At 37.9% G+C, this 23,186-nt stretch overlaps 1 protein-coding gene across 1 annotated transcript in view; it reads left to right on the forward strand.

Annotated features, from left to right (window-relative positions):
* The first annotated feature begins 7,339 nt into the window (after positions 1-7,339).
* HCN1 (hyperpolarization activated cyclic nucleotide gated potassium channel 1) overlaps positions 7,340-23,186 on the forward strand; it is a 413,758-nt gene continuing 397,911 nt past the window's right edge. The window contains exon 1 of the mRNA XM_025866650.2: positions 7,340-7,846. Coding sequence (XP_025722435.1) covers positions 7,437-7,846 — 410 coding nt within the window. The 5' untranslated portion in view covers positions 7,340-7,436. The remainder of the gene's footprint in view (positions 7,847-23,186) is intronic.

Raw genomic sequence — 23,186 nt, forward strand, 5'->3', positions numbered from 1 at the left:
AAAATTATTTCTGAATGGACATAAGCTATAGTCATTAAGAAGGCAGTAGGAGCTGTGGCCATGGAAGAAAGAAGCTTAGGAAAGAACCATGGTGGAGAAGAGAGGAAATGGGACAAGGGAAGTAAAAAACTTACTCTTTTCCTCCTCCGGCAATTCATCTTTTACTGGTCCTTCTTATTGCCCTTGAGAGAGGTCAGAGTATATAGGATCCTTGGAGATGTAGTCCATGGCTGTCAGCCTGAAGGAAATACAGAGGGAAGAGAAGGGTAGATACTGAATCTGGAAGGACAAAGAAAGAATATGCAGCACAAAATTTCATATTATCAAAGGAAGAGCTGAACACCAAGACATACTATGGCAGCACTATGGAATTCTGTAGCAGAAACAAAGGATTGCATCTCTACTGTGTTTTTGTGGAAAATTATATTCCAACTGCCCATGTTCTTGCTTAGTTTATGGTGAAGAGCTCAGATTTTGGGAGGACAACTCCCGGAACCTGGCTTGAATCAAGTCTTGTGATTAGAGCCTAATTGTAATCATGTGGAGTTAGGAAAAGGCTCTCACTCAAAGGATTATAGACAAAGTCAATACAGGGCTCCCTGTATTCCCCAAAAAGGAAAAGTACATTTCTCTAAATGGACACCAATATTTCAGAATACAGGAATGTTGTTTAATTCATTTCTCAATTCCAAAAAGGTCAAAGTTTGCCCTTTGGTGTGATTTACCCTCCTTTTCCAATTAAAAATTTATCCCTAATTCTAGGTCATTTATCTTAAAATTAAGGCCTTTGTTTGCAAACTAATAAAACACATATGCTTAAAAAATTTTAAAAATACAAATCTATTAATGCTAAAAAATAAATATAAAACCTTCACAAAAATCTTAAGAAGATGGTATGTGAATGGATCGGTGTAAAGTAAGGGTCACTATAGGCCTGGGTGAGTGGGAGAACAAAACAGATAGGCAAAACCTTGAAATGTAAGATTTTGTCAATTGCTAGGGACAACCAGAATCACAAAATTTAGCCTCCTTTAACCCAGTTTATGCATTCTAATTGATTCAGAGACAAAAACAATAACAGTCTCATTTATAATGGTATGCAACTTCATTTCCAGACCTTCTCCGAAATTTCTTGCTAAAGAGGTGGAGAAAGTTAGCTCTGAGTCTCAAAGTTGATCAATGGCCTCTTTGTTGGGGACGGTACCACCTCCTCTCTCTCAGACAATGGGTCATGAGGTTTGGCCTTGGAAGTGGAAGGTCAAAAGAGAACATAACTCTAAGAAGGAAAGTAAAGTTCATCAGTTAAGTGTTGGCAAATTATTAACCCCTAGTTTGTCTTGTTCATCCATTCATTTATTCATTCTGTCATCTGGTAATGAAACATTTAATGATTTTCATTGCCAAGAAACATGTGGATTTGGAAAAAAAATACATATATGTACGTCATACTAAAATAGGATGTACCTTATTTCAGTTAGGAGCGCAGGCAGCATTACCATCAGATAGATCATGGTCAAAGGTAGCTGTGCTTCACAAAAGCTATGTCAAATTTTTATGTTAATAAGTTCTCCCATCCTAGTGTGCAAAATGAAGACAATATTTGCCTCCTGAACTTGGAGTGAGATTTCTGTGGTGCACATTGCACGGGGCCCAGCACAAGAGTCAGCTGGTATAGATAATGGAAATTACCATGTGAGTTTTTTTTTCCCCTTCATTCTGTTACTGTGGTGTATCACATTGAATGCTTTTTTCCTATATTGAACTAATCTTCAGGAATAAATCCCACTTGGTCATGTGTATAATTCTTTTAAAATGCCACTGAATCTGTTCTGCTATTATTTTGTTGAGGATTTTTGCATCAATGTCGATAAGGGATCTTGGTCTTTCTTTACTTTTGGCATCTTTATCTGGCTTTGGTATCAGAGTCATGCTATCTCATAGATGGAGTTAGGAAGTATTCCGTCCTCTTCAGTTTTTTGGAAAAGTATAAGAAACATTGGTATTCATTGTTCATTAAACATTTGGTAGCATTTACCAGTGAAGCCATCAGGTTCAGGGCGTTTCTTCCCTGGAAGACTTTTTATTCAGTCCTCTTCCTAGTTCTAGATCTATTTAGATTTTCTGTTTCTGTATGATTTAGGTTTTGTGCTTCCAGAAATGTGTCCATTTCATTTAGGCATACAATTGCTCATATACTCTCTTATAATCCTTTTTATGGATGTAGAATTAGTAATACTGTTCCCATTTTAATTTCTGATTTTAGTAGCTTTTATCTTTTTTTCCCCTAGTCCATCCAGCTAAAGGTTTGCCCGTTTTGTTAATCTTTTCCAAGAACTAACTTTTTTTAAAAGATTTTATTTATTTATTTTAGACAGAGAAAAAGAGCATGTGAGCAGGGGGAGGGGCAGAGGGGGAGGGGAGGGAGAGGGAGAAAGAATCTCAAAAGAGGACTCCTTATTGAGCGTGGAGCTCATCGCATGGCTTGATCTCACCACCCGGAGATCATGACCTGAGCCCGAACCAACAGTCTGACACTCGATTGATTGAGCCACCCAGGCATGCCTCCAAGAACTAAATTTTGATTTTGTTATTTATTTCTATTGGGGTTTTTTTGTTCTCTATTTCATTTTTTTTCCCATATGTCTTTGCTCTAATCTTTATTATTTCCTTCCTCCTGATAGCTTTTGAGTTTAGTTTGTTCTTCTTTTTCTAGTTCCTTATGTTGTGAAGTTAGTTTGTTGATTTAGAATCTTTCTTGTTTTTTTAAAAAAATATAAGCATTTATGGCTATAAATTTCCCCCTCAGCATTGCTTTCACTGCATCCCATAAGTTTTGGTATGTTCTGTTTTTCTTTTCATTCATCTTAAGTATTTTCTAACTTCCCTTATGATTTCTTCTTTGATCCATTGGTTAAGAATATGTTGTTTAATTTCTACAAATTTGTGAATTTTACGGTTTTATTTCTGTTATGGATATCTTCTTCCCATTGTGATCAGAGAAGATTCTTTGTATGATATCTACTTTTTAAAATCTATTGAGGCTAATTTGTGGCCTGCCATACCATTTATTCTGGAAAATGTCCCACGTGCCCTGGAGAAGAATGTTTATGCTGTTTGTTGTTGTATACGTTCCATATGTCTATTAGATCTAGTTGGTTTATTGTGTTGTTTCCAACCTCTATACTTTCTTTATCTTCTGTCTGGTTGTTTTGTCCATTATTGAGAGTAGGGTACTGAAGTGTTGAACTATTATTGTAGAACTATCCATTTCTCTTTTCAATTCTGTCAGTTTCTGCTCCATATATATTTATGGTCTGACATCAGGTGTGTAAATGTTTATAATTGTCATAGCCTCTTGCTGTATTGAACCTTTTGTTAATATATAATGTCCTCCTTTGTCTTATACCTTTTTGATTTTAAGTCTATTTCTCCTGATATTAGGATAGCTACCCTACTCTCTTCTGGTTAATATCATATGGGATACCTTTCTCTATCCATTCACTTTCTGTCTAACTTTTCCATGTTTACTTTGTACCAACTTTCATAATTCTGTTGTTATTATGACAGTTATTATGACTTCTGTGTTTTCTGGGAGACAATATTATCAACTGCAAGAACCACGCATGGCAGCCATGCTTGGTGTGAGTGTCTCATTGTAACATCTCCAGTGTTTCACATGAAGCAGGATGCTGGCAGTTGCTTTCCAGGTAGATAGGCGAGTCTGTCTGTGCATGATACACAGAGAGTGTGGGAGGTCGCCTGTGGTGAACTATTCCTTTTCCTTGCCTTCTTCAACAGAGACAGCTCCGACTACCTTTTCCTACGTGTGAAATATGTGTTTAACATACTCCTCTGCCCCACTAAGAGAACTAAAATGTTTTTATCTTTGAAATCTTTAAGTTTCACTGAGAATTTTCCAATAAGCTGTCAAACTTCAAGCCGCCCATCTATCTTTTTTGTCTCATTTCACATGTGCTTGCGTCTGCTGCATAGAGATTTTATTTTAGTTTCATATTAATCTTCTGCTGCTGTCTGCAATTTGATCTTAAGCAGAGTATTAAAGGAAACAGAGAACATTTTAAAAGATGCATGATCCTTGTATGTACTGAATGGCACCCGTTACAACCACTGATGGGGCATTCTCATGAAATCGACCCGTAAGTGATAGGCTCTGATGAGTCCTCAGTCATCAGATTCCTCTGAGATATAATGTACTGTGACATCATGGACATCTAATGACATAGTCAGACATGATGGTAGTCCTACCTCAAAGATGACTGGGGAAAAAAAAATTCTAATTGAGCCCAGTGGATTTCAGCCTGAGAGAGTTTATCAGTGAACAGACATGGAAACTTGCTAAGAGAGGTTATCCTCAAAATTAGGCCTGTCCTGGGGGTACATATGTCCTAGGGGGTACATCGTGTCTGGAGTGGGTTGGAGGAGGGGGATGGAGTGATGGAGAAAAGGAAGTGACAATAGGAAAGTAAAATTTAGGTCTGGGGCTGGGGAGTGTCAAGATAAAGAATTGCAGAGCCTAATTTGGCTCTTATCTGTAATTCTTATCTCCCCAAAACTGCTCGAGCAAATAATCAGTCCCTGATTTCTAACTTGGTCAAAAAACTTTTCTAACTCATGCTATGAGTTCAGAAATAAAAGAGAAAATTAAATAATGGAAGAAATTTGTCCATTCTAGCCCCAGAAGTCTAGTTTCATGACTGGGTCACATTTTAAAATATATTCGCCGATTCTGTCTGTGTGTCTGTCTGTGTCTCTCACTGCTTTCATTCTTTTATAGCTTTCATTCTGTTTTAATCTTCTTGCAACTTCTACGTAAGTTTTTTCATTTAAGTCTACCTTCTAAACAACTTTAAATCAACAGTCTGAAAGTCAGGTGAAGAAACTTGACTTTCTCTTGCTGACATCTTTTAAGTTAATAAATGGATATAACATACACATTCTCAAAATTTAAAAAAACAATGTATTTTTTTTTGAGCGTTTAAATGAATGATGGTGGCCTAAAAGCTGTACCTGGAGCAAACAATGACTTGTGACCCTATGTAGACATTTCTTTGTTGTATTTTGAAAACATGTTTTAAGTAATTCTGTTCTATTAGTTTAGTATGGACATTGAAACTGAGAAAAATTCTGACTCACATAAATGCCTGGTCATGATTAAGATTAAGCTGAAATAGAACAAATACAAGGATTGGCTAGAAGAAAAGAGAAACTGACTTAAACTCAGCATAACATTTTAGATGGTATATTTTTAAATTATTATAAAATTTAAAATTTATGTTAAAATATACATTGTCATACCCATGACTGAAAATAGAGTGATTGGAGGAGCATGCAGAATAGGAGAAAAGTAAGGAACATCTTTAGTCTAATAAAGACAAGCTGCCTGAGTAATCGGGCCTTTCTTAGGAAGAACTGTGCTTTAGTCAGTGTTTGTTTTTATCCATCCCTTTGGCTTCCTTCTGTCCTTGGCACCTGGTATCCTCATGTGACCCCTGGGATTTCCAGAGTCCCTACCCTGCTAGATCAGAGCACTATATTGTTCCTAGTTTCCCCATTTCTTACCATTGAAATTTGGCCACCTATACTTACTTCTGAGGGCTCGGGTTTTTGATTAGTTGAAAACAGATGGTGTCTGAGTCAGGATGGAGCTCACTGAAAAAGGAGATTTCGCATAGAGTATGGTAAGTAGAATGGTAAGGGGAATCTTACAGAATTAGAACACAGTTAGGCCTAATGGCTTCTTGTTTTTGCTGCTTTCCACTCTTTTCTCTGTTCTCTGCTTCCTTTCTCAGGCTGTTAACTCCTCGAGAGGGCAGCCAGTTGTCTTCTTTTGTCTTTAGCCTTGCTTCTCCCATTGTTAACTGGCTTCACTGCTGCTCAGTTTTTCAGGAAGAGGCCACTATGGATCCCACCCATTTTTTTTTACCCTAGGCCATTGGTTGCCAGAGAGCCATAGACTCCCTCCTCCTAAAGAGTGGCTGTAACTGACAGGAACCCACTGGATTGGAGACTCTTGGCAGGGCAGGATTTCCTTCAAAGAGGCTGTGGGCAGGAAGGCGATGCTTGGATCTGGAACAGATGTTTTGGGACATTTGGGAGTCTTGAAGCTCTCAGACTCTGGAGCTGCCCTGCTGAGTGATTGGCGAGTTTGGCAGCACATCTTGCTTTCTTTAACTAATCTGGTGTGTCTGAGAGATACTGAGGGGATAGGAGGAATCTTAGAATGCTTTCCTCAGCATCACTAGCACATTGTAAGTCTCTCTTGAGAATACTTTCCCCCTTCTGAAATGGTGATTACATTCTGCCTAAATTCCAAGACATCTTGGCTTCCTGGCAAGGTGTAGGTGAACACTGACCAACATGTATGCTCCTTAGTGTGTTTTATTGATTACATAACTTATCTAAAAAGATAGGTCAGCTCTGGCGAGCTTTCCCTAACACATTTTTCTCAGTGTTGGCAGCTGGAAGACTTGTTTGCATGTGTGTTGATGTGAGTGGCCTTGGGAAGAAAGAAATCCCATCCCCTGCTTAAGACGCTGGGGAGGAATAAACAAGGACAAGTGTAAGGAGGTCAGTTGTCTGTCCCTTGGTGTCACATCTTCATCTGAAAAGCCCCAAGCAGCTGATTACTCCCGATTACCCAGACCTAGTCCCTTTCGCTGTCTGCCTCCTTCCAACACACACACACAACTTCCCTTTTACTCATGAAATTTATTATCCATTATCAAATCTTACTTTATTATGTACATCTAGCTTTACACGTGAATTTTCTGCATGCCGAGACAGCCTCTCTCCCTTTTCCTATCTGTAACATGATTCGAACAGGCGTTCAGACAAGGTGACGATGCCTCAGTGAGTTTCAGGATGTTTATTTCTTTTGGCCGCACATACATCCGCTAGCTCAGTCTTTCTCTGTCTCTTTGCATCTCTGCTTCTCTCTCTCCTCTTACGTGCAAACGTATATCAAGTCTCTCACAATCTGTGCAGATAAAGGTCTCGGAGGGCTCCTGAGTTCAATGTCACGCTGGGCAGAAGTGGAGCAAGAGTGGAGGGCGAGTGCGCGCTGTGCAGGCGGGGAGAGACCCTTTCCGGCCAGCAGAGGGCAGCCGAGGGGAGGCGCTGGCGCGCGAGGGCTGAGCGAAGCCTCGCCTCGCTCCGGCAGCCTCAGCCTCAGCACCAGCCGCGGCGGAGCCTGGAGCGCAGCCACTGAGGGCAGCGGCGGCGGCGGGAGCGAGGCGCGCAGGGAGCAGCGGCGCGGGCGGGAAGCAGAAGCCGCCGCCGCCGCCGCCGCCGCCGCGACGGGCAGCCGGGCTCGCCGGCAGCCAGCTCGGGCCCCTGCCCCCTCAGCTTCGTGCCCCCCGGCGCCGGGCGGCCGGCGAGTCTGGAGCCCGCGCCGTCGCCGGCCGCGTCCCCCGGGCATGGAAGGAGGCGGCAAGCTCAACTCCTCGTCCAACAGCCGGGACGATGGCAACAGTGTCTTCCCCGCCAAGGCGCCCGCGACGGGCGCAGGGTCGGCCGCGGCCGAGAAGCGCCTGGGCACCCCGCCGGGGGGCGGCGGGGCCGGCGCGAAGGAGCACGGCAACTCGGTGTGCTTCAAGGTGGACGGCGGCGGCGGCGGCGGCGGCGAGGAACCGGCCGGGGGCTTCGAGGACGCCGAGGGCCCCCGGCGGCAGTACGGCTTCATGCAGAGGCAGTTCACCTCCATGCTGCAGCCCGGGGTCAACAAATTCTCGCTCCGCATGTTTGGGAGCCAGAAGGCGGTGGAGAAGGAGCAGGAAAGGGTTAAAACTGCAGGCTTCTGGATTATCCACCCTTACAGTGATTTCAGGTGAGGACTCCCTGTCGCCGCCCCACCCTCCCTTCCGGGCGCGCCCTCCAACACGCTCCCCCGCGCCTGGGAGGGGGCGCCCGGGGACTCGGAGGGAGGGGTTGCCGGGAGGGCGGGGGGTGGCGCTGCCGGCGGCTTCCACTCGGGCTGAGCTGGCTCGACTCTTCAACTAGTTAACGCCGAGGAGGGGGTGGGATGAGGAGCTCCTGTTGCCCGGGAATCCCAGGGAGGCTCGCCTCCTTTGCCTCGTGAACTTTGAGGACACATCGGGGAAGAAGTCCACGGTGACCCCCAGATGGGAGGATGCTAAGTTGTGCCAGAAAAACTTTTACTTCGGAGATGAGAGTGTAAGGAAGCGGCCAGAAAGTCGTCTTTGGGGTGACTCCCTTCCTCGCGCTGCTTCCCCCAGAAGTGGGTCCCTCAGAAGGGGAAAAAGGCGCTCCTGGGCTGGAGGAGAGGATGGGGCAAGCGGAGACAGTGACTCACAGGTCCTAGCTGTTCCAGCCGCTCTCGCCCCTGGGGAATGTTAATCTGTTTTTCATCTGCTTATAGGCACTGGGCATCCTCAGTGCATTTCTTCAGAATAGTGGCTGGCAGGCTGAGGAAGGGCAGTTTGCGCTTGGATCGTCCCTGACTTGAGGTATCAGTGGAACAGGCGCTAAGTCGGGCAGCAGCGTGGTAGGAAGCTTCGAGTTCCCGAAACAGGCAGGGGGCGTTTCCAGGGCCCCCTTCCTGAAACCGAGAGACACCCTTTCTTGACCTTGACTACAAGTCTGTTTCAGAAATCTCTTTCCCCGTTTCCCAGCTCGGGAACAAGGGCAGAGAGCTGTCAGCTGGCAGGGAAACTGTTTCCGAGAATTAAAATTAAGATGTTTCCCCATCTTATTTGTCGCCCAAGTATTCTTTCGGTTATAAGCCTGTTTAGAGATTATCAAATGAAGGTCGTGAAGTAGATCCTCTTATTAGCGTGCGCACACCCTGCAACTCCCGAATAAGGTTGGGCTTTCCATTTTAAATGATAAAACTCAGGGTGGCATTTATTATTTATTATTTAACTGAACTCTTTCGCAAAGGAATCAGTGGAAGGAGTATGTGTGCAAACTATGCAGTTTTAATAGGCATCTGTTAAACAGCAAACAAATACAGCAATAGAAAGCATTACTTTTGAGTTAAGGGAAATTGCCATCAACTCCATGCCTTGATAGGAGCTGTCCACAGTTCTGAATGGTATTAGCTGTGGAAAACCCAAACTCCGGCCGCACAAAGCCTTGGAGTGACTATCTCCACCTTCTCTGAAATTTATATATTGTCTCAGATATCAGTAGCCTCTGTTATTTGTGCATAGAGTGAATGGAATTTAGGAAGTGTATCGTTTTAAGGTTCTTATTTGCAAAAACATGTAACAAAGTCGAAAGGAGTACTTATAAAGTCTAATGACATCTATAGTCTATGGCAAAGAGTTGGACTGGAAGAATGTTTACATTAAGAGGATCTACTAAATAATCAACCACGTTTCCTTCATCAGGAAGATATTTATAGAAGCAAATTTATAAATGACCTTGTTTTCAGGTGTATTAGATTGTCATGTTCTTTAGAATTTTAAAGGTTAAAGTCAAATGTAGAATATTATCTCTCTCTCAATCCTCAGTGGAAATATGTTGCAACCTATTACCTTTTTATCATGAAAAAAGTTTACATGGAAACAGCCTTTAGTCTTAATAACAAAAGTAAGCATGGTGTTTCCAGAAATATATGTGGTTCACTATTCACATGTATATAAAATGCTACACTTTAATTTTACCTCAGTTAAGTGATCACTCTTGAGTACTTATGATACTTTTATTTCTTGAATAATGTGAAAAGAGATCACACTTTTCAAAATGGTGGCACATATTAAATAATTAAACTTTCACCACCTACTGGATAAAAACATAGAGCCACCTTTCAGGAATTGGAATGATGCGCCAGTATCTTTTGAGTGAATGAAATTCATAAAGTTAAAGATTCTCCACATTTTCTCAAGTGAGTCATATAAGACAAAATATCTTTTAAAAACAACAAAAAATGTTACAAAATAAGAAATAAATTGAAATCAGATGATGGTTTATTTTTATCATACATTTCAAGGAAATGAGAAATAATTAAAAAGTGAGGTAATACTCTAAACAAACTCCAGTGTGGAGTAGTTTGCAATATTTGATTTTCTCTTGTATAGTTGGAGAAAGGAAATGACAGACATAAATCAAACAATTACTAGGTTTAGATTTTTAACTGGAAGGTCTCTGAAAAAAGATAGATTTTAAAACTCATAATTACAATCTATACCAGTTTCCTGAAACAAAAAACTAAGGAAGTAATCATGTACATACTTATTTGCATATGTTAAGACATTTAAATCTTATTATTTCATTAATATTTTTATATGCTCTCAATACCAATAGAAGATTTCTCAAAACCTGTAACATGTCAGGATAATGTAATGACAAAAGCAGAAATAAGAAAGACAAAATTCTAGCAGTACTTTTTTCCTAAAGGAAAAGCAATATGGGAATAATCTCTAACATAATAGAAATGTTATGATTATGATCTGTTCACCTCAGGCTCCTTCCTGAAGAAGGCACTTTAAGGGCAGAGTTTTGCTATGATTCCTACAATACCAAATTTACATTCAGTAATAATTTAGCCACCGAGAAAGTGACACTCAAGAATAAATTTCCATGGAGGGATGGGGAGATACTGGAAATAAAGTTGTTTTTTTTTTAACTTAATACTTTCATAAGCTTTTGCATGGCCAAGAAAGTTTACTCATTCTGCTCTTTGGTCAGCCTGATACTACTGTGTGTAGTGTGAGCCTGCTACTCCAGGGAATGTCAGGACTTTAACACTGTGCTGATGATCTGATATCCCTATTCAGCATGACTTACAAGGCAAGTCCCTTTCCACTTCCCTCTGGTGCCCGGGCTGTGCTCCCACTGAGACTCCCGCAGAGCTAGCTAGGTGCTTCTCTCACCCACTGGCCCAAGAGAGCTATTGCTGTGTCTGGCAGGTAGTTTTCTCCCACCTCCGGTGTAAGTAGGGCAGAGGCTCTGTATTTCCCTTCTTTCTCAGGAGAGGATGATGTTAGAAACCTTCAGGGACTAAAGAAGAGTCAAATATCAAATACTCCCAATACTGTTAGAAATAACTGGGTGGCAGAAAGGGAAACATGATGATGGAAACAGAGATCACAGTGATGTCCCAGGAGCCAAGGAAGGCATTCAGTGTCTGAGAGCTGGAAAAGGCAAGGACCGGATTCTCTCCCCTAGAGCCTGCCGAAGGAACATAGACTTTAATTTTGATCTCATAAGACTTGGTTTTGTTTTGTTTTTTGGAAATGATTAGGTGGGAGCTAGAGAGTTTAGTAAAGAAAAGCTTATGTTCTTGTTTATATCATGGTATATAATCCCCCAAACTAGGGAAACTATTGTTACTTAAAAAGTAAAATTACACTGATCTTTGTGTAGTGAGGACGTGGTCTCAGTCTTACTGAGTTTCATGTGCACAACATACACAAAAACAAGTATCTAATTAGGTGGTTAAATGTGATTTTTTTTCTTTTGCGATCGCTAGCAGTGGTTATATATTTATTAGTTAAAATTTTACTTTTAATTTATTTAATAAAAAATGGACACTGGCATAGCATTGTGCTTTCAGAGCCAATCCATGGTTATGATACAATTGTTCAGATGGATTGGAAGAGTAGAGTACTTTTGCAGGTGGTTTTTATTATTTGGGTAATTTACCTTGAAAGAATTTATCACCAGACTATTTGCCATTTCAGGGATGCTGACGTTATTTTCCGGGATCACACTTATATAAGGGCTCTTTTATAGATAATGCTCCCGTTTCATATATATTGTCAGCCAACATCTTGCCTCTGGTAAGGGAGGAGATTTTATATCTTGACTTGTTATTTCTTCTGCTTCTCGTCAATCAGTGTGAGTAACTGTACGAAAAGCTTATTGTGTCGTAAGCACACAAGGACTCTAGGGATGGGAGTCACTTCCTGAAATGTTGCCATTTCTGGCCTCGCATCTCTGCCTGTGATGCAGCCACAATAGTAGTGCTGTTAGAGGTCACAGATGTGTTCATTAGTGAAGGGAGGCTTCACCCATATTACACAGTATGTCAGAGAAACCTTTGTTTCCGGGAGCTTCTCATGAAAAAAACAATTCAACCTTCTGGGCTTTAAGGACTAATTAGCCTACTGTTATGTTATCTTTGTGCTGAGTGCAGTCTACTCTCTCAGCAATGCTCCTGTTATTTGCTTTCCATATCATCGCAGCCAAAATCAACCTTAAGAATTTATTTATTTTCTCTGTTAGGTGAACCTTTTTATAGCTTATAAATTCAATTAAGTTTTTCTTAGGGGCTCTAGGCCCAATTAAAGTGAAATTATTTGAAAGATTTGGAAGTATGAATTTCTTTCATTACTTTTTCTTGGTGTATGTGTAAGTTACAAAGCTAAATTTTATTTAATGTTTCACTATTTCATTGCATTTGATAGATATGACTGTGGTATTATACTACTAAAATGTTACAAGAGGTCTTGCATTCTTTTCTGAGCAACTTTCCCTTTAAACCTACTTTTGGGGACTTGGTATAAATTGAGAGACTTTGGGCAGATATGTTTTCACCAATTCACAGTTAATTATGTGGACTTACAGCTATGAACTTGAATGTTGATGAGTAATGCAAGAATTTTAAATGCATTGAAACAATATATTACTTATTATCAAGAGCTCATTTCACAAAATCAAATTAAGCTATATCTACTTGGTCAAAAACCACAAACCAAAACAACATCAACACCGAAAAGCAACTTAAGCAGTATTTGTAATTCTGCATTATTCCACTTCATGAATTTATATCCCAAAGTGAGTAAGAGGCAAGCAGAGTATATCTGATGTGATGCTCATGTGGACATTTTGCCATTCTAAGTGTAATTCTTTTATTTAGAAGATAATTTTCTTCATTACTTAGAGACAAAAATTGGGCTAAGCATGAGGACTTTCAAATATAGTTTCTTGTAATTACAATACAAATTATGGTAGACCATAGCCCTACATGGTCTGGGTCTGTGACAAATTTTCATTTTATCATTTTCTGTAAAGAAGTAACAAACTACAAATTAAGCAGACACTATATATTTTAGCAGTAGAGGTGGTGGTAATGAAGGAAAAAATCTTCATACACTAGGAAAAAGGATTATTTTCACTTACACTAAGTACTTTTCTTCTATAAATCATTTTCTTTGTGAAGGCATCTTGATGTACAACTTACCATTATTTTTCCAGGAAAAAAAATCAAGGGAATGTGGTAATGCTTCCTGGTGCATCCTGGAATTATCTATGTTTTTGCAAAATAAACCATCCTGGTTCTATTAATTCTCTGTGTTGTGTTGTGTGTGTGTTGTGCATGTGGATAGAAACTATTCAAGGGACATCTGTATATGATTATATGCACATAAGCATATATATATTGACATGGATTTTTAAAAAAGATTTTATTTGTTTATTTGAGAGAGGGAGAGAGAGGGGGAGAGAGAGAGAGAGCATGAGAAGGGGGAGAGGCAGAGGGAGAGGGAGACTCCCTGCTGAGCGGGAAGCCTGACAGGGGACTCAATCCCAGGACTCCGAGATCATGACCAGAGCTGAAGGCAGATGCTTAACCGACTGAGCCATTCAGGCGACATTGATTTATTTTTGAGTTGAACGTTTATCTGACACATTTCACCCAAGTGTGAATGACAAAAATTGATGTGATGACCCTTTTCAAGTTTATTAGTTAATTTCCCCATAATATTCTTGAACCATTTCACCTAATAACTGACCACTGAGTTAAAGTAAAATAGCAGAATTATATGTGTCCTGGATTTACAATTGAACCATCTTATTTACATAGACCTGTTTTTATTTTCAAGAAATTAGCTCTAATGCTAAATTAGTAAGGCTTATTACACACATACAGAATTAGCAACTATTTACAAATTTTATACATTCATTTTAAGTAGGGCTGTAATGAACATCTTTGTGTGTTACTCTTCATTATATTTTGGGCAGAGTTCAGGGAAATGGAATTACTGACTGTGAACATTTTACAGATTCTATCCATATCAACTTTACCAATTTAATACTGCCACCAGTTGAGACCTTTTTCAAAATTATGAGTGATGTATGTTTACAGGGTGGTTGATATTTCTGTTTAGATGTACATAAGCAGTTTTAGGAGAGAAAGTCAAAACTATATTCTATTCATAGAGTGGGAAGAGTGATCTTAAAAAACAAATATTATTTAATATCTAATAATATCATGCTGCTTAAAACCCTTCAGAGGCTTCCCATTACTTTTAGAGTACATTTGAGCTACGAGATCTTGCACAATTTCAATTTATCTATGTAACCTCATCACCCATAATTTACTCCCTCACTGTTTTCTAGCCACTGGGTAAATTTTCAGCTCCTGCAGTAAGCTGAGTTCTCTCCTGTCCCAGAGATTTTGATGTGACATTTAACCTCACTGCCTAAGATTCTCTTTTAATTTTTTGTCATTCTGCATCACAGTTAGTTTCTCCTTGTCATTTGGCTTTCAGTTTAATCATTGTGATCACCCTCAGCCTTTACCCCTATTTAATTTTCTGAATCTCTCATTTCACTAGAATTTATCATTATATGTATGTCCCTTTGCTAGAATTTACATTCCACGATGTCTTCAACATTATTCAATTTTACATTCCTAATGCCATAAAAGTGCCGTAAGAGATTTTTTTTCTTAAATTTTCTCAGATGCGTTATTTTTTAAAAGCTTTTCTGAGATATAATTAAGATACAATACAATTCTCATTTAAAGTGTATGATTGAGGGGTGCCTGGGTGGCTCAGTCATTAAGCGTCTGCCTTCGGCTCAGGTCATGATCCCAGGGTCCTGGGACCAAGCCCCGCATTGGGCTCCCTGCTCAGTGGGAAGCCTGCTTCTCCCTCTCCCACTCCCCCTGCTTGTGTTCCCTCTCTCGCTGTGTCTCTGTCAAATAAATAAATAACATCTTTAAAAAAATAAAGTGTATGATTGAATTTTTTTTTTACTATGTTCACAGATTGTACAACCATTATCCAAATCAATTTTAGAAAATTTTATCCAGGTAGGAACCCATAGCCATTAGCACTCATTTCTGTTTCCCCTTCCCTTTTCCCCCATAGCTCTAAGCAACCAGCAATCTACTTTCTGCCTCTAGAGATTTTTTTTTTCCTGGACATTTCGTTTCAGTGGAATGGCATGTAGTCTTTTGTTATTGGCTTCTTTCACTCAGCATATTTTCAAGTTTCATCCATGTTTTGTAGCATGTTTCAGTACTTTTTTTTTTGCTGATATGAACATTCTTGTACAATTTCTTGTACAGAGAAAAATTTTCATTTCTCTTAGAATTGAAATTCCTGAGTCAACATAACAGACTTTTAACAAATATTATTGAATAAATGGGTGAAGAATTAGTCAGCAACCAGGGTGTGCACACATTTAATCTTAGAGTTAGTAAATCCAGATAAAGCAAGCTCTTTCTTTCCCTATAGCAATACCTAGCATCCACTCCCCACACTGCCACCTGCAAGGACGTGTCACAACTATTACATCTCTCTGCCCAGGATAGATGACTAAATGAAACTGCAGGGAGGTTAAGCAGCATGAACATGGTGACATAGATTGTAAGAACTGGGCCAGGAATTCAGCTCTTTTGAATCTTAATTCTGTCACTCCAACTCTTTTACCCAAAAGGAAACAAGGCTACTAGTATAAATAATTCTAACCTGCAGGGGAACATTATGGATTAAACCTAATTATTTATTCTTCCTACCTCTTGAAATCATTCCAAAATAATTTGAGAAGACACACAGATACAGAAATAAATAGAAGAAAGAGGAGAAAGCAGAGGAACAAGAGATCTCAAAAACATTTTGGGAAATAGAAGGCTAGTGGAGAAATTATATTTTACTTCCACAGTCCTTCACCATTGAACCCCAGAAGTGTTTAGGACGTGAGGTACTAATTAAGAAAGTTTCGAGGAAAGCCAGGCTGAAACCAGGAGGATTAAATAAGGGTCTTCATTGTGAATACAGAACTCTCAGGCTTAACATTAGAATGCTTGGAGCCAGGTCAGTTCTCCCCAAGCAGGAAACTGGAGAAAAATACATCCAATGGGAGACATTTCAAAGCCTACAAATTCTTATTCTTTATCTAATGACTTTGCAAAAAGCCTTACATGTGTACATAGAGACTGTAATTACATTTTGTTATTCTATCATCTAATGTGATCTGTAAGCAAAAGATTATGAGTCTTTTGAGAAAAGTCTCCATCATAAGAGAGAAAGACTAAATCAAACAGCAAAAGAAAGTCCAGAGAACAGAGAAGCATTTGCGGTTAAGGAAAATTACAACATTGTTAAAAAATTGTCTGTAAATTATATCTTCAGGAAGATATTTTATGTATGCAATAAGAACAATATGCAATGAGAAGAGTACCCAGGAAGTAAAAAAAAAAAAAAAAGCACGCATGTGTAGTAAGTTGGCACATAAAGTCTAAGAAACCTCTCAGAATTAGGACAAAGAAAAAAAAAGAATAGAAACTATCACAAAATAAAGGATAATTCATAAGGTCAAAATCTATAAAAAGAGTTTCAGAATGAGAACAAAGTGTGAAAATGGACATATGGAATTAACAGAGACATTTTAAACAAAATTTTCCAGATAGCAGGAAGTGAAATGTCTTTTCTGAGAAACTCACAGAGTGCTTACCATCATGAAAGGAAAAGACCCCACCAAGGGTCATCACACACAAGCTTCAGAACAGGATTGAGTCAGAAAAAAATACTAAAACTTTTCAAAGAGAAATTTACATATCAAGAAGTGGGAAAAATACTGTAAGCTAAATGATAATGTAATGGTCTACAAAATTCTGGGCTTTAGTTTCCTCAATTATAAAATGAGGAAAATAATATATGTATCTTTTCAGGTTGTTGGAGTGATACATATTTTATGTTCATATTATAAATATTTTTATAGTGTCTAGATACATAGTGCTTAGAAATTATGCTCTGCACTTAATGCTGTGTGTTAACTATTATTATGAAATTAAAATTGAAACAGAATTAAGTACTGTGAACTATTTGAGAAAAGAAAATACTCTTTGTACATACTTAACAACCTTTAGAATTCTTTAAAGCACCATGTGTCTGTGAAGGCAGGGCCATTAACTGTTAGGCTGTTCTGTTTCTTTATCTTAGAAGTCTGGGCAGCAGAAGCCCTGATGTACAATGGCAGTTTCTGTGTGTGCTATGTAAAATAGTTTCACTCATGAGGCAATTAGCATTACAAAGTTTCTAATGCATCCTCTAGCTGCAAAATTTTCCGGATATACCATTATTATCTTCTAAGTTGGTGTAGAATGCTACAGTAGTGAACATTTAGAATAGCTTTTAGGGAAAATTCTAATGGCATTGAGTTGCATGTACTCCTTCCTGTTAATCTTTATTTTCATCAGAGAGTGGCATAGTTAAACCATTTGGGATCTTATTTCAAATCAGTTAAATGTTATATATGAGCCAAATAAGATGATTCATAACTTGCTAAAGTCTTTCATTTTTTTTTATTGTCAAATTTAATAGCCTATGAAAAATGGTTATTTGGAAATATAATTTAAGAAAGATCGCAAATTTAAAAGAATGATTTTTTAATCTTTTTTAAACATCATTTTATAGCAGATGTCACTTATTACCCTTGCAGAATGTGTTAGCCTTGTTTTTTTTTTTAAAAATACCTTATTAAAAATTATACAATCTTTGTTGTTTGAAAGATGTGAGCAGAGGCTAAAAAAATGAATACTGAATGTTATGTTAGTGGTACTGATAGGGAAAATAGTATTCCTTATTTTTTCTATAGAAGAGTTATTCATTATTTAAATAATTATTTTTAAAAAGGTTCTTTGTTCTGAGCAATAAATTTGGTATTTGTTTTGAATAATCATGTAATGAATTAGGTTGAAGATTAGTGACAGATATATTGTCTGGGATTCAGATTTTTTTTTGATATATAAAACAACAGAGATCTATGCTGACACCACCTAGTTATGGTTGTACATGCACTGAATAATATAAATAACCCAAGAATTCTATTAGCTGTAATTATTGATATCCTAATCATTCATGCCTATCCATTTACTGACTCTTAGGCTGTCAGGCTCATAGGATACTTTAAGAATCAAACGAAAGCTGCGGATCCTCTGTCCTAGAAAAGTGCGTATATTCACAAAATTTTGTCTGTGATTTCAAGAGGTTTGTGGTTCCCTGTAAGCACATTTATTTTTGGATGCCAGGTTAGGACTTCCTGAACTACCTAATATTTTTACACAGAAATACGATGCTAAAAACAATGGGTAGAAAATACCTGGAGGCAGAGTTTTGTTTGGACAAGCCATTTAAAAATTAGGACTGTAGCTAGAAAGACTTGTCTTGAGAGGGAGAGAGAATTCCCTGTCAACCAAGAAGTTTAGTTCTGAGGGTAGATACTTGATCAGGGATTGAATAGAGATTTGTTCTTGATGGGTCAGTCAGTGCAATAAGGCACAAAGTTATAGCTAGAAACATATTTGGGGTGAGAACACACCAATTATTTTTTGCAGATGATGTTTACCTGCTTTAAAAAGCCGATTGAACCAGCTGATAAATGATCAAATTAACTGCAAAGTTCAGTAGGATGGCTGATTATAAGATAAATATGTTAAAATATATCAGTAACTTTCCTACATTTTAACAACCATGATTGAGGATATATAATAGAAAAGGAATCACTGACTACAAAAGCCAAAAATATAAACTCTATACCCACATTTGAAATTTGAAAAAACTTGAAAAAAAATTCAAATCAATATATAAAAGATAAGTTATACAACAAATAGTATTTTTTTTAAAGATTTTGTTTATTTATCTGACAGAGAGATAGAGACGGAGCACAAGCAGGGGGAGTGCCAGGCAGAGGGAGAAGCAGATTCCCCAAGGAGCAGGGAACCCAATGCGGGGCTCGATCCCAGGACCCTGAGATCGTGTCCTGAGCCAAAGGCAGCTGCTTAACTGACTGAGCCACCCAGGCGCCCCATACAATAAGTAGTATTAATCAACTAAAATAGTTGAATAAAATCCATTCTCATTAGTTTGCAGTAAAGTTAAATCCAAATAAGTTTAAATTTATAAAAGGTAAAAACAACTGAAATCAGAGTACCTAGAAAAATATTCATCAATTACTTAATAATGTTGCCATGGAGCACAGCTTTCCAACATAGTGCTCTAAAGACTGTGTAAAGTGTTGCAACCTTTCTGAAGGTCTATTTTTTTTATTATGTTATGTTAATCACCATACATGACATCATTAGTTTTTGATGTAGTGTTCCATGATTCATTGTTCACGTATAACACCCAGTGCTCCTTCTGAAGGTCTAATTTGACCCTTATTAAAAGTTCTTGAAAATGTATAAGCTAGTAAATTATCTTACAGAAAAAAATATGACATGTTCATGGATACAAGGATGATCCCTGTAATATTTTTCATAACAGTAGCAAGATATAAACAAATATAACCTGAGTAAAATTTCAACCTTGTCCAAAACCCTGCTTATCAGTTATTCCCTATATCTCTGCCCTGCCTTTTCTTCATAGAACTTATCAGAATTTATTATATTATATGAAATGTTTTGTTCATCTAATTTGGTTTTGATCTTTCCTCATCTATAATTAAGCCTCACTTAGGGGCTTAACTATAACCCCTGTATAAAGCACTGTATTCCCAAGCCTAGCTCCATGCTTGACATAAAGTAGGCACTCAATAAATATGAGTGAATGAAGAAATTTTAGCAATATTATGCTCAGTCTTGGTTTTCATACACAATTTTCAACAGCCAGATGGTCTTTCCCCGTTTCCTACAAAAAATGGAATATTTTAATTTAGTGCAGATAGCCTAACCTAACACACAGAAATATGTATTGAGAAATAAAGTTTGAAGCTATTTAAAATAATATACATACATACTTGTATTAATTCAGTTTACTGCAATGCTTGTTTTTATGTAGTCTTTAAAAAATTTGGGAATATATGTTGTGGATATCTTGGGATGACTCCTGTTTCACAGCCCCATAAATGCTGTTTAAATGTCATTGCCTTTGAAATCAATGCTGTCTTCATCAAAATAGAGCTGAAAATCTCTCTCTTTGGGCAATGACATTAAGAAGGAATAACTTACATTACTTTTTGGTACGCATCATTTTTTTTTTCTTTTGCCAAATTGTGTTGTCTTGGTATATAATGGTGCACATTTCAAGCCCTGTCATGTGGGGATTGGAAATTAACACTGTCTCTATAGGTATAATTAATAAAATATTGAGTCAGTGTTTTGAAAGAAGATTATTTTAAACTTTGACTCTGTGGTAAGTAGGTTTTTTTTGTGTGTTCACCAAACTTAAAAAAAAAATCCAACCAAATTTTTCTGAATAAGCACTATTAAATGGATCCTTGTGGAATGTTAATGGAAAGGATATCATAGATTTTGATACAAGAAAATTGAAGTTGACATAATTTTTAAAAGGAAAGGGAACTTGAGTCTTAGAAGACAGTGGTAGCTTAGTTTTTGCACATAAAAAATAGAGCAGATAGCAAAACCAAAACACATGGACAACATTTATAGCAAAACTATCCCCATGAACCTAAAAGATAAATAGGTTGGGACAAACCTGTACCCACTGCAAGCCCTGTGTTTTCTGAACCTCCATGTAGGTTGAAGGAAGGAAATAATGAGAATCAAGTTTATCTGGTAGATCAGAGAATAGGCAGACCTCCCACATAACCAACAGGTATATGCTGGAGAAGCAGCCAAAACTGGAATGGGATTGGCACAATCCAAGAGCAAGAGGTCTGCAGTAATTTCAAGAGGAAAAACGCTTGTCCCAGGTCTGGGGCTGGAAGTACATATTAAGGGCCTGGAACAACTTGACATACCAGATAGTAAGGAAATTATCAAAGACTACCAGGGTAATATAAAAAGGAATCAGGAGCCAACTTGAAGAATTCAAGATGAGTTTCAAAAAGGATGAGAATTTCAACAAATTCAAACTCAGCAGGTGTTTGAATTTGAGTTCATAATGATCCAAAAAATGGTTAACCTCTGACACTCATGGGGACTCAATTCCTTACCTTGAAACTTGGGTAAATAAAAGAAACAAATCAAGCATTTACCCTGCTTTGCCTATATTATCTGAGCCAATGTATAGCCAAATAATAGAAGAAGAAAAGAGTGTCTTTATAAAACTTTTAAAGTTAATACATGAAAAGGTAATGATATTATTAGATATTATTATTAGGTAATAAAGGTAATTATATTATTAGAAAAGGTAATAATTAGATTATTATTATTATTAGCCCCTTTTACCACCACCATTCAATTAATGCATCTAGATGTTGAGCATCAGTGACCACTAATAAGAAGAAAGAGCAAAGCCAGATATTGCATTTTCTTGATTAAAGAACACACACCAGCTGTAGTTTTGCCAAGGGAATGGAATCTGAGTCTCATCTGGCCTCTGGGTCCAGGTGCCAAACTTCAGGAAATACGGAGGGCCATGGAGTATGCTGAACTTGTACCTTGAGCTTGTAATCAGCAAAATTCAGTGTTGGAGAATCGATGGGCCTGCCACCCAGGCTCTTCAGCAAATAGTAAGGAAAAGAATGAGATGGAGAGAAATTTGTAGATTAAGAGATACTCTGCAAGTGAGGGTTTGAGGCAGATCAAACTATGCAATTTAGGGAATCATAATTGTGATGAAACTATATACAGAAGTTCAAGGAAGAAACTACTGTGAAAGTCAGCAAAACTGTTATTTCGGAGGGTGCTCAGGGGCTGTGATTGGGATGGTGCACATGGCAGGCCTTCCTAGGGGCAGTTTTAGTAAAGTTCTAGTTCTTGTCCTGGCTGGTGGTTTCAAGGATGTTTGATTTATAAAATCACTGTTTTCTCTATCTGTTTATTTTACAATAAAAAGTAAGGAAAAAAGGGAAAGATTAATTTTCACAAAGAAAGATCAGGCTATAATGAAAAAGAAGTGTACTATTACTATTTATCTTTCTGTTTTACTCACAATCTGATTGGTATTTGGAGCAAAACCCTAATTATGCTAAGGCAAGGCAAGATAATGCAACTTTTTGGTGGGAAAATGACCCAGGCATGGTCTCAGAAAAGTCAGAACCTTAACTCTTCTAACTTGATTTGAGGAGATGTTCGATCTCTTTGAAGCTAGTCTGTAAAATTTGAGAAAATGTTATCTGTCTCCTTAAAGATGTTGTGATAATAAGATAATGTGTGAAAGGTGTTTGACAGCTAGCCAATATTTAACAAATAGTAAATTCCCTTTTTAGTTTCTTTTTGTTATCCTCTTAAGTGATTAATATAGAAGTACAAATAAACATTAGTGGTTTATCTAAAAGACATTGGATTATACTCATGAATTCACTCATTCAGTAAATATTTAGAGTGCTGAGTATGTTTTCAGGGAACACTAGGTGCTTTCAGTGTGAGAAAGAATGAAACTACCAGTAACAGTCCTTCAGAGGCTTTTTGTCTGGTAAAGAAGACAGGCACATAAGGATTTAACTTTAATGGGGGGAAAGAATGCCAATAGGGAAGTGGTACAAAAATGAGATACCACTGAAGAAATCATGATATATTGATCATATAATATTTAATCAGCTAAATTTTATAATATTTTACTATTTCTGAGAGTTTTGTTGCAAACCATCACAGATAGTCAATACTTTTGCACGTACTTTTTTTTGTAAAAAAAATAATTGCTGGGGTAAAATTATCTCAGATATTTAACCTTTAAGTCTTTATTAGTCTGTTGTTACACTGTTGTGATTCTAGAAAGCATAAAGTGTTTTCAGGCTAGTCTTTAGTCAGTCAAGTCAAGAATTATTTCAGAATTGTGTGTTTTTTTAAAAGGTAGAAAAATCCATTGGAAGATAGCAAAGGGATTTACTTATTGACTAAAATGTGGACTGCCTCTATATCTCTTTTCTATGGAAAATAAATCTAATGTAAATTCCTTCTGTATCAACACATCATGTTGGAAAGAGAGAATAGTTCTTAACCTACTTTCCTATCTTCAATTTTTAACTTGATCATGATTGTTAATTGCCTGGGTGTCCTTTAACCATCTATTTCCATGATTCTTTCCCAGAGGCTTGGTTTAATTTTAAAAGTGCAGTGTATTCAGCCC

This window comes from Callorhinus ursinus, unplaced genomic scaffold, assembly GCF_003265705.2.
Source record: "Callorhinus ursinus isolate GAN/ISIS: 27379988/994484 unplaced genomic scaffold, GSC_fseal_2.0 scaffold3, whole genome shotgun sequence".
Taxonomy (NCBI): Eukaryota; Metazoa; Chordata; class Mammalia; order Carnivora; family Otariidae; genus Callorhinus; species Callorhinus ursinus.